General features: G+C 48.1%; 1 protein-coding gene across 5 annotated transcripts in view; it reads right to left on the reverse strand.

The window, feature by feature from the left end:
• Positions 1-226: 226 nt before the first annotated feature.
• The window catches only part of PLA2G6 (phospholipase A2 group VI), a 56,706-nt gene continuing 40,524 nt past the window's right edge, over positions 227-16,408 (reverse strand). For 4 of the 5 annotated variants that reach the window (XM_070453315.1, XM_070453314.1, XM_070453313.1 and 1 more), the window contains 7 exons: positions 14,652-14,815; positions 13,318-13,468; positions 3,604-3,740; positions 3,096-3,250; positions 1,791-1,958; positions 1,185-1,258; positions 227-1,025 (listed from right to left, as the gene is read on the reverse strand). In XM_070453315.1, the coding sequence (XP_070309416.1) occupies positions 881-1,025; positions 1,185-1,258; positions 1,791-1,958; positions 3,096-3,250; positions 3,604-3,740; positions 13,318-13,468; positions 14,652-14,815 (994 nt within the window). In that variant the 3' untranslated portion in view covers positions 227-880. Of the gene's footprint in view, positions 1,026-1,184; positions 1,259-1,790; positions 1,959-3,095; positions 3,251-3,603; positions 3,741-13,317; positions 13,469-14,651; positions 14,816-16,408 lie in introns of those variants that run through there. The other variant, XM_070453317.1, reaches the window with a different exon arrangement.

Raw genomic sequence — 16,408 nt, forward strand, 5'->3', positions numbered from 1 at the left:
GGCTCTCCCCTGCCCTCCACTGTGGGCCAGGTGGGCCTGGCTGCCGCCTCTGGACACCCTTCAGGCCGGTTTGGGGGAGACTTAAAGGGAAGAGGTGTCCCCACCCTGGGGAGCCTGGGAAACAGAGCTTCCGTCTGTCCGGCATGGACCCAGGCAGATGACGGTCAAGGCTGACGGGGGCTGGTGGGTGGGGGGCACTCACACCACTCACACACACAACACAGGCCAACGGGAATCAAACCGTTTATTTCACAGTTAGGGGCTGTCTCCCGGAGCCCGCTCTACACATAAACTACTTCCAGGCAGGAGGAATAACTGAAGTCACAGGAGTGACCTTTGAGAGCAGTGGAGAGCTCGTGGGTGGGGTGTCTCTGAGCGAGAGGATGGCTGGGGTGTGCAGAGGGGCAAAGTCGAATGGGACACCCCACTCCGGGGCTCCCTCCTGAAGGGGCGGTGACGGCCCGCTTCTCGAGCCTCACCCCAGGCGAGAGGGCCAAGGGTGGAAGAGGTCACTGCAGCCCCAGGGACCAGGAGGAGCCTGGGGCCCTTGTGGAGGCCAGTGCTGGGCACCAGCCCTGGCGCCCTTAGTGTTTGAGCCGCCAGGGCAAGGGGCCCGAGGGTCATCCTTGGATGACCGGCAGCATCCGGTCAGGGAGTGGCCGGAGTGAGGCTCGAGGCTTTCTAAGCCTGGAGTGACACAAGATGCCAGGAGGTAAGGACCGAGGTGGAGAGAGGCCTTAGGACCAGCCTCAGGCCAGAAGCCCGGCTCCCCCAGGCCGGGCCTGTGGACCCAGAGCAGCCTGGGCCCAGCTCTGCCCAGCGGCAGTATGGTGGCGGGGGGGAGGGGGGGCTGGAAGGGGGATTTGGGGGCCTGGCAGCCTCACGGCGAGAGCAGCAGCTGGACGAGCTTCTGGAACTGCTCCCGATGCTCGTAGATGTAGACCTCAGTCTCCCAGAGGGCGTTGACCAGCACCGTGTCGTTGACCTCGTCTAGCATGATGTCCGTCCCCAGCTGGGGGTTCAATCTGTCCGGGGAAAGGAGGAGGGGTCATGACCCCAGGACACTTGGCCCGGGTCAGGGGACGAGAGCTAGGACTGGGGTGGGCTTAGGACACATAGTGGCCCCTCGGGGAAAGGGACAGTCCAGCCTCGGGGCTGGGGGCTGGGGCCGGCCGAGCCCTCACCTGAAGTACTGGATGCCGACCATCTCGCACCAGGCCTGGGCCCGGTCCACGGCCCGCCCGTCCGGATCCGTGCACTGGTGAGAAGAGGCCCCTGTGAGTGTTCAGCCCACACGGCACCCACAGCCCCTGCCCAGGCTCCGCAGGTCCCAGGGTGGCTTAGCTCCCCATCAGCAGGGTGACTTTGGACAAATCCCCCTGCTCTGTGCTATGTAGCCTGTCCCAGCTACGCAATCAGAGGGGCACGGGCTGTGGCCAGGACAGGTGGCTCGGCAGAGTTTAGGGTCAGTGAGCATGGAAGGGCTGAGTGGACAGGTCTCCATCTCCCGGCCCCCTCAGCCTTTGTCCATCTGACATTTTGGGCTTCCACATGGGCCATGCATGAAGGAAAGAATCCTCAGCTAAACAATAACTGAACACCCCGCTGTAGGTGGTCACCGAGGGTCCTGCCAGCACTGAGACTCTGTACTGGGGACCCCCCCTCCTCTGAGCTGGCTAAGGAGGGTCCACAGAGCCCTGCCATCTCCCCAACACCCAGGGTTCCCACTGGAAGCCTCACCCTGGGGCTGAGACCCCGAGGGGAGTGGGCTGGGGAGAGGCCATACTCACACAGTCCACCACCATCCTGCCCAGCTCCTTGGCCCCAAACACAGTCTTGGCCAGTTCCCAGGGGTTGCTGGGTCGGAAGACGTCCACACAGGTCACAGGCACCTGCGGGGACCTCCCTGTCCCCAAGGAGACGACAAGGGACAGCTTCTTCACCTTGCTGTCCTGACCCTGTGGGAGCAGGACAGGTCAGAGCAGGCCTTCCCCTTGGTGGACCTTTCCACGGATGGGGACACCCAGGGGTAGAGGACGGGGGACAGAACTCTGATGGCAGAAGCACAGCTTCTCCTTTGCTTTGCTTCTCCTTCGCTTCGGAACAAGTTCTGCTGCCAATCTTCTGGGCGACCTTGGTGACCCACCTACCCAGGCTCCTCATTCACTAAGACAGGTGACGTCTGAGGACCCTTCCCCATCTCACAGTCTCTCAGTGAATCCCTCTCCCCCTGCCCTTCTTCATCTGGCCTCTAGAGGGCACTCGTCTCTCTGCACCTTGTGGCTGCCTCGGGGGCTTGGTGCTGGAGGCAGTGACAACCACAGCCAGTAGGGATATAGGACACTCACGGACAGGCACTGTCCTAAACCCTTTGCAGATAAAAGCCCGTGGAAGCCTCACAACAGCCCCCAGGCAGGTTCTATCAGCAGCCCCAGGCAGAGGCTGAAGTGAAGCATGGGCAGAGCCAGGCCCCACACTGCCTCTCCTAACATGCTTGGGCCTTGCCCGCCTCTGCACTAGGCTACTTGGGCTCAGGGCCGCTTCTTTTCCTCCGGATCACTGACTCTGCACTGTCCCCTCCCCAAAGGCCTTGGGATGGGCTTTCTTCCTCCGCGAGACCTTTCTGAGCCCCCAGGCCTCTGGTGGTGGGGGATGCTCCTGGGCCCTGCACCATTCTCTGTCACAAGCATCTGAAACACTTGGATGGACGTGTGCTTGTTTAGGGACTGTTTTCCCTAAATATGAGTGCCCCAAGGGCAAGCATGTGTCTCCAGGGTGGGCAGTGTGGCTAGGCCTGTGACCGACAGACCAGTCTGCATGCTGTTCACCCCACAAACAGCAGATGCTGTTAACTGATCATTAACACCCTTCACCACCTGGTCTGGACTGCACCTCAGAATCCCTCTTAGCACAGTGCTTTGGGCAGACACCAAGCAGGTTCAAGAGTGAGATAAAATTGCCATCAAGGGCATGGAAGAATGATCGCATGAATAAAAGATACTTGCTCTCCCAGGAATCAGTCCTTAGTAAGATTTGCAGAAACAAACTGCCAAGAGCGGTCACATCCAGCTCCCCCAACCTGCGGTGGCTCTCACCTTACGGATCAAGTCCTGGTTGTACTCATGGATCTCGGTCATGGCGTCCAGAGTGGGGTTGTTGGCCAGCAGCCCACCGTCCAGGAAGCGCCCGTTGGGTCGGAAGTAGGTAGGGGCTGCCCCACTGCTCCGGGCTGCCCGCCACACCAGCTGCTCTGGGGGTGGGGGAGGAGGGGGTTCAGTGGCACAAGAGATGTTGCATTTCAGATCTCAGGGTGTGAGTGTGTTTGTGTGTATGTACACATGATGCTGTGTGAAGATGGAGAGGCTGGGGACTCTAGAAACAGGATGGACGGCCCATGCTTGGTGGAAGGTGGGGTGCAGCCTGCCTGAAGCCTGATGGCTCCCCAGCTCTGCCTGCCCTCAGCTGATACACTCAGGAAGGCAAACCAGGGCAACGACAGTGGTGGGCTGGGGGTGCCTGGCAGCCAGGCTGCGAATCCCACCCACCACCCCACAGCCTCTGAGGCCAATCACTTCCCACAGATGCATCAAACATGGTTTTCACCTGAGGGATGCATTGGAGGCTTGAGGTTAGTGTTCTGGCTGAATCGAGGCTCCCGAACACACTCTGGAGCCTCGTAATTCCGGAAGAGATGGAGTTCAGCTGGCTGCCGGTCGGATAGCGTCCCTGTGAGCATCACCCTGGAGAAACAAGGAGCAGGATGCTGAAGCCACCGACCCACCTATCCTTGACAATCCACCCTTGGCGATCCTTATCCAAAGTGCCCATGCACTAATCCTTAAACCCAGCATTCCAGCTTCTGGGAACCCATCCTAAGATGCTCCCACACATGTGGGAGATGGGCAAACACTAGGCCATTAATGACCTTAAAGCTAATGACTGGAAACAACTGAACGTCCATCAGCAGAAGGGGTCAGGGGGTCCGTGCTGCTGGAGAGCGGCTGAGGCAGTGCTCCATGTACTAACGGTGGTCAGCACCGAGTGTTTAAGTGGAAAAAGCAGGGTTCAGGACAGTGTGTGTGTGTGTGCATGTGTGCTAAGTGGCTTCAGTTGTGTCCGACTCTTTGTATCCCCATGGACTACAGCCCGCCAGGCTCCCCTGTCCCTGGGATTCTCCAGGCAAGAATACTGGAGTGGGTTGCCATGCCCTTCTCCAGGGGACCTTCCCAACCCAGGGATCGAACCCACATCTCCTGCACTGGCAGGCGGGTTCTTTACCACTAGCACCACCTGGGAAGCCCATGTGTAATATGCCACCATTTGTAAAAAACAAACCCCAAAAGACTCCATGTACCTATTTGCTCCCTTCTCACCTCTAGAGGGTCAGACAGTAACTCTGGAAGGACCCATGTAACAGTGAGCTGCCTCCGGGGCACGGGACTGCTTGGGAGCTGAAACTCCCAGACTGGAGTCAGGGGAGAATTTTCAGAGTGTCATCTCTGATAGTTTATCAATGTTCTGCCATGTGAGTCTACAATCTATTAAAGAAGACTCCTAACTGTCTCAAGAGACAGACATTCTTAAATACTGAGGGGAGTGTAGACTGACACAATCCCCCTGGAAACTAGTATGTATTCAGACCCTTACAAATGTCCTTGCTCTTTGATCTGGGAATTCCATTCTGGAAAATTTAGCCTGAAAGAATAATCTTAGTTACAATGAAAGCTTTTTGTTTAAGGCTATTCATGCAGTGTAATTTATTACAGTGAAAAATGAATGGTCTACATGGAAACAATAGGAGAGAGTGTCTAAACAATGGAATGTTCTGCAGCTGTTTCAAATGGCTACCAAGGAGTTTAGTCTAATACTGAAATGTATTTGTTACATCGAAAAATATAAAGAAAAGGGAACAAAAAAACTCTGCATAGGAAAATAAGATTAGTTTTCCACTTTGAAGAATCTTGTGGAAGGGTTATTTGAACATTTCTCCCACTGAACAAAAAACTAATGGTGGAAAAATAAAAAAATAAACAAATCTTAAAAGCACAGATGATCTGACAAAATAGAAAGGAAAGACCAGGGTAAACTAAGGATAAGCTAGAACCCAGAGAGGTAAAAGGAGCACAAACCCAGCTTCGACCTGAAGGCAGACACCAAACTGTCAATCTGAACTTCAGTTGAACTGCTGATAGTCTCACTGAGCCAGATGGACAGAAGTCAAAATCCAGAGTTCACCAAGGTTAGGGATGCAATGGAAGACCCTCCCCACATTAGATTGTAACCCCAAAGGACTACCCACTTTACCTTTGGATAAGGGTAAACCAAAAATAAACCCGCCTCCTTCCCACTCCTGGAAGCTGTGAGTAAAGTTGGCATTGAACAAAGGAAGGAGAAAAAAAATCCCTGAAAATGTATGACCACAAACTAATCCTTCTGCAGATCTGTAGACTAAATTCACACCACCTGGGGGAGGGGGGAGTTCCAAAACCTTCATGCCAAGGATTTAGTTACAGTGACCCTAGATGGTACTGTACATGGGTACCTGGAAGATATAACATGAAAGAAGATACCCTCATTCTAAGCTCCATAGAATCTGCACATATCATATCTCAACATTAAGGAATACCACACAGTTTCAAAAATGATGAAGAGGGGTAACATCATGAAATAAAATACCATGGATGAGAATAAGCATAAACCAACACAGACAGAAAAACATACTTATATAGACAGCAGTTATTTGAATCCTGAGACAAGATTATAAATCAGCTATGCTTATAATGTTGAAAGACATCAAGGACAAGCTTGATAATATTTTCAGAGAATAGAAAACTACAAGTAATGACCTAGAAGATTTGAAGATAAACCAAAGAGTACTTCTAGAAATTTAAATAAATAAATAAATACTTGAATGATTTAAATGGAAAATCAGATAATGTTAAAGAGAGAATTAGTGAATTGGAAAATAGGTAAGAAGAAAATAGGTAAGAAGAAATTAACCAGAATCCAACACAGATAAAATGAAAGAATATATAGGAGAAGTTAAAAGACATGAAAGACAGAAAAGCTCTAACATTTTTCATTGGAGTTCCAGAAGGAAAGGCAAGAGAAATTTAGGCAGAGGCAAGGTTGAACAGATAGAGTCAGGCTTCCAGAACCGAAGAAAGACAGCAATCCAAAGATTCAAGAAGGCCAAGAAATCCAATGCAGGATAAATTAGAAGGAATTCATATCAAGATACAGCATAGTACAACTGCAGAGCACCAAAAACAAATAAACACATAAATAAAAGCACCCAAAGGAAAAAGACTACTTACTTTCAAAGGAGTGAGAGCTAAACTGAAATTGACTTTACAAGTGCAACAATGGATGCTAAAAGATATAGAAAGCTATCTTTCATGCTCTTCAAGAAAATCACCAGCCTAGAATTCTATACTCAACAAGAATAAGAGAGAAAGGAAAGAATGTCAATTGATGAGGGTGAAATAAAATTAGTTTTAAATGATGAGGATGAAAAGAACCTATTTTCAAACAACTCTGCTAGTGGAGAATTCACTACCAGCAGACCATCTCTATGGGAAAAACAAATGAATGTACTTTATGCAGAAGGAAGGTGGTTGCAGAAAAGACTGTAAAGCAAAGATGTGATACACATATATACACACAAATATGCATACTCATATACATACACACATACATACCCAATGGTGTGCTGAGGCCAGCTCATACTGGCTTGTGAGAACCTATTGCTAAATCTCATGGGCTGGTTGTTAAAATGTTGGTAGCTTGAATTCAGCCATAGTGGGAGTATTTTCACCATGGGAATTGGCAAACAATACAAACCAGGGTTTTTCCCCTGCTAAGAGATCGAGTTGACGAGTGCACCACTAGATAAATATAAACATCAACTTCAAAATACAGTATCTTGTGAAATTAAAAAAAAAGATTTAAAATACAGAAAAGTCACTATAAATAAGATAGGGGAAAGAAAATAGAATTAAAACATTTAAAAATCCTTGATTATCTGAGGGTGTGGGTAACGGTATCAATTAAATTTAGACTTTTATACTACACACTGAAAAAAAAACAGAAATAAGTGCATAAATTTCAAACTATTGGGGTTGGGGTGCAGTGTAATGATTACAACTATTCAGTAAATCCAAAAGAAGGCAAGAAACACAGAACAAAATAGGATGGCATATGTCAACCCCAAAATATGAGTAATTATGTCAATATAAATGGATCAACAATATAAACTGTTAGATTAACTATATGAAGGTTCTGACAGTCAAACAAAACAGCTAAATCAGGCAACTAATTAAATAACTTAAATATATTACTATGCAATAAAATCTATAAATAGACAACGCACAGATAAGATAAAGAACAAATTCAACTATATAGGCTATTTTCAAGAAAGACATCTAAAACATATGGATCAAGAAGGCTGATTTAAAGCATGAGCACAGACATAGCATGCAAATATAACCATGAGAGCTAATATAACTGTATTACCATCAGGCAAAATAAACTTTAAGGCAAAAAACATTCTTAGAGATAAAGAAAGCTGCTTTCAATCACCAGAAAGATTCCTAAAAGTTTAAATTTATATGTACTTCATCATACAGTATCAAAATATTAATGTAAAAATTGACAGAGAAGTCAAAAGACAAATTCCCAGACTGGAAGACTTTATCTTTCTCAGTAACTGACAGAAGAAGTGGATAGAAACATTAGTACAGATACAGAAGATTTGAAACTTTTAAATAAATGTACCTAGCCAGCATGACTTAATCAACATGTATAGATACTGGCATTCAACAAATGAAGAATCCATATTCTTTTAAATTATTCATGGAACATCTATAAAAGCTGACTGTAAAAGGCCACAAATCAAGTCTCAGTAATTTTAAAGGACCAAAATCAAACAGAGCATGTCCTCTGGCTACAAAGCAATTAATAATAAAAAGATAACTTGCAAATTTCTAAGTTTAGAAACTGAGAAATGCCATTTATTAATAATAATCACAATGGTTAAAGAATAATGCTGAAAAGTAGAAAATATTTTGAACTGAATAATCATATTCTAAACGCACTTATGGGATATAATTAAAGAAGGAAAATGTTTATTTCTTTTTTTTGGTTTTTGGCTGTGCAGCACAGCGTAAGGGATCTTAGTTCCCCAACCAGGGATTGAACCCATTCCCCCTGCAATGGAAGTGTACAGCCCTAACCACTGGATCACCAGGGAATTCTATGGAGGAAAACGTTTAGATTTACAAACACACACACATATAACATGCATACTTATATAGTACAAGAAAAAAAAAGGCCAGAAAAATCAATGAGCAAGACATTTATTTCAAGAAGTTAAAAAAAAAACCAAAACAGCCATATAGACTTTAAAAAGTACAAGAAGGAATAAATATACGTACAGAAATTAATGAAACAGAAAATGTAGATATAATAGAGAACCAATAAATAGCCTAAAGTTACTTTTTTGAAATACTAATCCAATTAAAAAGCTTGTAGTAGCAAGACTGACAACATGAAAAGTGGAGGTGTAAATCATCAGGAATGAAGAGGGCCATAACAACATGCTTCAGACATTAAAGATAATACGAGAATTTTTTAACAACTCTATGCCAACAAATTTGAAGATGTATATGAAATGAACATATTCCTAGAAAAACGTAACTTAACCAAAACTAACTCAAAAAGACATTTGGAAACCCTGAAGAGTTTTATAAACATTAAAGAAATTGATTCCATCATTAAAAATTTTCCTACCAACCAAACCCCAGTACTAGATGACTTCACTGGTAAGTTCTACCAAATAGTCAAGGAAGAAATAACTCACTGTTATATGAACTTTTCTGGAAAACAGGAAAAAAAAAAAAAAAAGAGAGAGATACTCCCTTGAAATCAAAACCTTGCAACCTAAAAATGGGGATAAACAAGTCAATCTTACTCATGAACATGGATACAAAAATCCTAACAAAATATGAGCATAGGGACACTTCCCTGGTGGCCCAGTGGCTAAGGCTCGTTCGCTCTCCCAATGCAGGGGGCCCAGGTTTGATCCCTAGTCAGGGAATTAGATCCCACATGTCGCAACTAAGAATTCGCATGCCGTAACTAAAAAAAAAAAAGATCCTGCGTGCCACAACTAAGATCCAATGCAGCCAAACAAATAAATAAATATTATATATATATATACTTTTTAAAAGTTAGCATATTTGAGTGATTTAAGCCCATAAGAATCCTCTCTGTAAAAGGCACCAGGAAGTGAAAGCAAAGATAGATATGGTTACGACTGAGCAACTTTCACACACACACACACACACACACACACACACACACCCAGGCACACAGCAGCATTATTCACAGTAGCTAATAGATGGAAACAAACCAGATGTCCATCAAAAGATGAATGGATAAACAAAATGTGGTCTATAAATGCAATAAAATATTATTCAGTCTTTAAAGAAAAGGAAATTTTGTCACATGCTGTAATACGTATGAACCTTAAAGATATTATGCTAAGTGAAATAAGCCAGCTTTAAAAAGACAGACACTATATGGTCCCACTTACATGACTACTTAGAACAGTCAACTCATGCAGACAGAAAGTAGAATGGTAGTTGACCGGGGCTGGGGGAGGGGATGGATGGGGAGCTACTCTTTAATGGGTACAGAGTTTCAGTTTTACAAGAAGAAAGAGGTCAGGAGATTAGCTGCAGGACAAGATGAATATACTTGTCACTACTAAATTGAAAAGTGGTTAAAGGGAAAAAATGATTAAGAGTTAATTTTATGTTATATGTATCTCACCACAATTAAAATTTAAAAAATAAACAAATGGTATTTCTAAATACCAGTCACAATTAGAAAATTAAATGCTTAAAAATGCATAATTTACAGTAGCACAAAATATATGCAGGTACCTAAGAATAACACATGTGTAAGATTGCTATAGATAAAATTTTAAAACTGTACTAAGAAACTAAAAACAAATGGAATGTTTTCCTATATTCTCTAATTGGAAGACTTGGTGTTTTAATGTGTCAATTCTCCCCTAAATAAGTTTACAACAAATTATTATATCTAAAATAAGCAACAGGATCCAACTGTATAGCACAGGGAACTATATTCAATATCCTGAAATAAAGCATAATGGAAAAGAATATGTGTGGGTGGGTGTGTTAACTGAATTACTTGGCTGTATACCAGAAACTAATGAAACATTGTAAATCAAGTTTAGTAGCAATAATAGTGTAGTCTTTCAGTCCTGACTCTTGGCAACCCCATGGACTGTAGCCTGCCAGGCTTCTCTGTCTGTGGGATTCTCTAGGCAAGAATACTGGAGTGGGCTGCCATTCCTATCTCCAGGGGGATCTTCCAGACCCAGGAATTGAACCTGGATCTCCCACATTGCAGGCAGATTCTCTACCATCTGAGCTACCAGGGAAGCTCCAAATATACTTCAATAAAAAAGTAATAAAAAAAAAGTAATCAAACAGATTCAATGTAATCACAGTAAAAATCCCAATAGGATTTGCTTTTCTGCAGAATTTGACAGTCTGATTCCACTGATACAGTTTCTATGGAAGTGCAAATAGCAACAAGTAACCTGTATCCTACACAGCACTTCTACATGCTAGGTGCTTTTCTTAAACATAACGTTTTTACTTCTCATGAAAGCCCTGGGAAGCAGGTAGTATATTATTCCCATTTTTGAGAAAAGGAAATGTCAGGGTCCAAGCTCTTAACCACTTCTCTAAAGGGCCTCCAAGAATAGCCCTGAAGAAGGACAAGGTAGGAAGCCCTGCTATAAACTTGCTGTAGAATTAGGGCTTCATTTCAAAAACAGACCCAGGAAGGTTCCCAGACTCTTGGCTTGGATGCAAGGCCTGCAATATGGAGGGAAAGACAGACTTTTCACTAATGAGACTGGGGAAACTGTTCATGTGGAAAAAACAAGAAATTGGATCTCTCCTGATACAAAAATCAATTCCAGGTAGCTAAAAGACCTAAGTTAATAAAAGATTTTGATTGATAAAAGGCAGAATGAGGGAGTTTTGCAACTGGACACAGGAGACAAATTTCCTGCTTCCAGTTAGAAAGGGTTATTGAATGGATAGGAAAAGCACAAGTTATAAAAAGTAAAATATTTATAAATTCTACTGCATTAAGAACATCTGTTGATCAACAAAACATTGTAAGGAGAGTGAAAAGACAAGACTAGAATGGGAAATTTCAAATCCATGTATCAATCAAAGGCCTAGGTTTCAAAACATAAAAAAGATAATTAGGAAGCCTCATAACCCCCAGATCACTCAACTCAACTGTGCCAAAAATGAGTAAAACACTTGAACTGAAACTTTACAAAAGAAGAAATCAGATGGTCTTTAAACATATGAAAAGGTGTTCAACCTCACTAATCAGAAAAGTGAAAATTCAAACCAACATAGACAGCATCTTATATCCCTCCCCCAGTTTATAAAGATATAAACATTACAAAGTTAAACTGCTTTGACAATCATCATTGTTAGCAAGAATGCAGAGCACCATGCATGCATGCTAAGTCGCTTCAGTCGTGTCTGACTCTGCGACCCTATGAACTATAGCCCACCAGGCTCCTCTGTCCATGGTATTCTCCAGACAGGAATACTGGAGTGGGTTGCCATGTCCTCCTCCAGGGGATCTTCCCAACCCAGAATTTCGAACCCAAGTCTCTTAGGTCTCAAGTCTCAAGTCTCTTCCTGCATCGGCAAGCAGCTTCTTTACCTGGAAAGCCCATGTAGAGCACCAGGAACTCTCAAACATGCCTAAGGGGAGTAGAAACAGAAACCAACACTTTGAAAAACCACAGAGCAGAATCAAAGGGTTGAGGCCATGCCTCCTCCAAGACTTGGCACCTCTACTCCTAGGCATGTGCTCCACAGGGTCAGAAAACGAGGCCCAAAATGTCCACTGAAGACTCAAGAGGTCTAAATAGGAAAGAACCCAGGTGCCCATCAAAGGTGTTTGGAGAAATAAACTGTGGGGGTGTGTGTAGTCACATGAGCAACGAGAATGAATGAGGCATAGAACTTCACCCAACAGCAGGCACCAGGCTGACCAACGTGGCATTGAGGAAAGGAAGGATAAAACGCAAAATGATTCCATCCAAACCCAGAGACAGGCAGGACCGAAACCATGCTGGGGGCTGCAATCGGGTGCCAAAGCTAGATAGAAAATCTGGGAAATCCAGTTCACACTAGTCAAGATAGCGGTTACCCTCGTGGGGGGTGGGGAGTGGGAGCTGTGATAGGGGCAGGGCAAATGCACAAGGGCTTTTGGACTTTGCTGGTGGTCAAACATCAGTGTCTGCTTTAGATTTATTCATGGAACTGTTTAATGTACTTTTCCAAATGTTCTGTTTCACCATAAAAAAGAAAAAAATGTCTAGGAATAAAATAAAAAACATTTTTCAAAACATTATCTTTCAGTTAATAAATCACGGATGAGATATTTCCTCTTCTTTTTACTTTCTGTATCTCCCAAACTTTCTTAAAAGACTATGTATTATTCTTAAATGAAAAAAAAAAAAGCATTATTATGAAAAGAAATCCTCCTAATCCTCCAGAGCTTGTTCACACCTCACTTCCTCCAGGAAGCCCTCCCTGACCACTTTGTCCGCAGTCTTTGTTCCCCCTCTTGGTCCTACAGAGACTCAGTTGCTGAACACTTTTCAGGGCCTGCTCTGAGGCAGCCATTGCGCTAGATGCTGGGGCTACAAAAAACAAGACCGTCACATTCCTAGTTCAGGGAGCTCACAGTCTGGAAGGCAAACAAGGCATGAGGCAGAAAATCAAGTAATTCCAGGGTGGAAAATAAATACTACAAAGAAGTGGTGGTACTGCAGGTGCTTCTGGAAGCTCTCAAGCACATGGTGCTTTGCGTGGTTGCCAATTTTTTAGGTCACTTCTCTCCCAATCAGACCATAAACCTTCCCACCTGATGGTTGCATCACCACATCTCACACACACACACACACACACACACACACACACACACATGCAGAGCCATGCTCAGCAAGTATGTGTGTGATGGACAAGAATCAACCCGCTCTGACCCAGGGATGTGCTGTGTGGATGGAAAAACATCAGACATGGGTGGAGGGTGTTCTGCACCTGTGTTCCCCAGCACCGCCCCCACCCCTCCCCGCTCAGCTTTAATCAGACCAGGCCAGGGAGACTTCTGCCCCAGGAAGGGCCAAAAGGGGTGCATGGCTGGCACCAAAGCCCCCTAGGTCCCACCCAGGAGGCTTACTTGGGCTTCTTGACGTCCGTCATCTTGGTGTGCTCTCCAAACTCCCGCTTCAGGAACTCCTCCAGGGGCCCCGACTCGTAGGGCCGAGAGCCCCGGAAAACCTCATCCTTCATGCGAAAGTACACACCACGCATGTAGGCCATGGACTTGCCTAGGAACGAGGAGGGCGGAGCGGGGGAGAAGACGTGAGGGCTGCCCTGACAGGGGCCTGGGCGCAGGAACAGCGGGTGCGAGGGGGCACCGACCGAGCCGAGGCCCCTGGGACCCTCCTCTGCAGCTTCCCAGCCAGGCAGAAATCCCCTTCAGCGGCCCCACGGCCCAGAACTTAATTTTATATTCGTAATTTGTGTTTTTTTCTTTAATGACAGGCCCTGAAAGTGTGAAAGCTTATAAATCTAGATCCACCCCATTTGTCACAGAATAGAAGGACTGGCCCTGTCCCAGGGGCAGGCTGCACCTCATGGGACAAGTAAACCGCTAAGCACCCCTCAGTCAGGCCAGGGGTGTGCAAGCGGGGGGCTGTGGAGAAGTGAGGGCCTGTGCCCACTCTGCTCCATCCCCAGACCTCATGACCTCTGGGCAGAGAAGGGACACGGGGCCCCAAAGGCCAGGAAGAGAGGTCCCAGCAGCCGCTGCCTGACAATCCTCCTCTTCCCGGAGCGCCGTGGACACTGCTCTAGGCCACCTCCTGGGCTGGCCATGTCCCCTGTCCCCCCACACCCTGGACGGCCGGGCCACAGCCTCCTCACACAGTGAACACCTAATGCCCATGCATCCCCCACGGGACTGGGGGCTCCCTGAGGTGAGGCGTGCTCCGTCCTGCCCCCATGGCGCCGAGCACAGGCCTGGCAGATGCCAAGGAGGGGGAGGGTCCTCTCCTGGTGCCTTCAGGTCTGGAGGACGAGTTGGAGGGCCTAGAACCTGACCCCGGCAGGGAGGCTGAGGTAATTCCCGTGGGGTGGTAGCTGGCTCTGAGAGGGCCCCCTATAGGCAGCATCGCGCAGCCAGACAGCAGCTCCACGAAGGAGACATCCTGTGAGTTGAGACAAGGCCTACCCCTTGTCTGTGACTCAAGGTGGCTCCTAACAATGAAAGGGAGGGGAACCAGCTCTGTCCTCTGCACTGGGAGGCCATCACCGTGGCCCACCCTCAGCCCTTCTCCTCCCAGCCTCAGACCCCAACAACCTCTGCGCCCCCACCCCCTACAGAGGGCGTTCGGGTCGCCCCCCTCCCCCATGACCTTCTCTGCAGAGCTCTGAAAACAAACTCAGCCAAACCGGAGGGCGGTCTCGGCCCTGCCCCGCCTCGCCCTGCGGCCCAGGGGCGGCCCTCACTGTGCAGGATGGCCAGGGCCAGGATGCCCCCCGTGCTGGTCCCCGCCACCCAGTCGAAGAGGTCCTTGGTGGCGACGCCCGAGGCCTTCTCAATGGCGATGAGCAGCTGGATGATGACGAGGCCTTTCACGCCCCCTCCGTCCAGGCAGAGCAGGTGGTCGTGGCTGCGGTGGGAACAGCAGCGGGAGAGAAGAGGGTCCCGTTACAGCCGGCACTTTGCGGGCCGTGTCCCTGAGCATATGCCCAGCATCTGCTGAGGTGCCTGCCTGGCAGCGGCTTGAGCCCTGGAGACCAAGCCCCGCAGAGCTCAAGTGCTACTGGGGCCTGGGGGTGGGGGCTGGGGGTGGGCAACACAGTCAGCACAGGAGTAAAGACGGGACTTCAGGAGACCAGAGGTGCAAGAGAGAAGAGGATCCAGGCAGGTAAGGGCAGCGGGGGTGGGTAAGACCTGGTAAAGCGTCCATAACCGTCCCAACCCCCACAGCTGGTAAATGTGAGAGCCTGTGACACCCGCCTCCGGGGTCCCTCGTCTTTTCCTGGACAAGCTGCCCAGCCTTGCAGCAAGCCTGGAACGTGGTAGAGCAAGCTGTGCTGTCGCTGGAGGCCTGTGGGGCCCCTGACCAGGGAGACTGGAAAAAATGGACAAGAGACCCTTCTGAAGATGTAGGACTGGCAACAGCGGGATCAACCCGGAGGAAGCAGGGCTAAGCTGTGCGGCTTGCGGACTGCGCGGGGAGGGCCCCACGGCGTGTCCTGACTCTCTCCTCACTCCTCCTCTGGGGGAAGGGGAGGCTCTGAGGGTTGGACAGACTCCCCTGGCCCTGCTGGAGCATCTGCACCCTCCCTCCTCTCACTGCAAGGGACCTGTTGGTCTTCCCTCGGGAACCCCTCAGCCCCTGCACTGGTGTGTGTGTGCGTGTGTAGGTGTGCAAGGAGGGAAGCGTGAGAAGGCTGCTAGAGCAGGCACACTCCCAGGGTGCCCGTTCCAGGGTGGCTGAGGAAACGAGTGGGCTACAGCTTCTGAGGGGAAGCCGACCCTTCAGAGGAGGAGAGGCGGAACCACCGATATGGCCTCCCGGTCCCGAGAGCCGGGGCTGCCTCTGCTTCCAGGAGGGAAGGGCTTTCTCTGCAGGGGCAGGCACGGGGTGCAGCCAGGAGAGAGCCCGTGGGGGGCAGAAAGGGCACGGACTGCGGAAGCCCTGGGCTGCTCTGACACCAACTCTGTGACCCCGAGCAAGTGACTTCCCCTCACGTTCTGCATCTGCCAAGCGAGGTTACTAATGAGTGCCTCCCGAGGAAGGCTGTTAGGAACACAGAATAGTAAAAAAAATAAAAACAAAAACAGATTAACAGATAAACCACCTCTATTATTAAAGGGAAGGGTGGAGAGAGCACAGCCGAAGGGAGGCATGTTTGTTCTGGGAACTCGCCGAGCTGGCGGGCATGGGTTCTGACAACCGAGGTCAGCAGGGACTGTCTACGGGGACAGGGCCCAGGCCTCTGTTTGCACCCATCACCCCGGGCTGCCTCCTAGAATGGGCCTGGGTGGACAGCAGGGGCTTGGGACGCCAGCCCACCCTACTGGCTGTTGGAGGGAGGTAGGGTTGGGAGGGAGGTAGGGTTGGGAGCGGGGGGAATCAGAGGGAAGCAGGCTCAGCACTGAGGCCACTGAGGGCTCTCTCCAGAGGAGATCTGGGCCAGATCCCCTGACGACCCAGGACAGGGGCGAGGAGAGAAGTGACAGGGCCACAGCCAGC

Source organism: Odocoileus virginianus, chromosome 23 (assembly GCF_023699985.2).
Source record: "Odocoileus virginianus isolate 20LAN1187 ecotype Illinois chromosome 23, Ovbor_1.2, whole genome shotgun sequence".
In the NCBI taxonomy this organism is placed as follows: domain Eukaryota; kingdom Metazoa; phylum Chordata; class Mammalia; order Artiodactyla; family Cervidae; genus Odocoileus; species Odocoileus virginianus.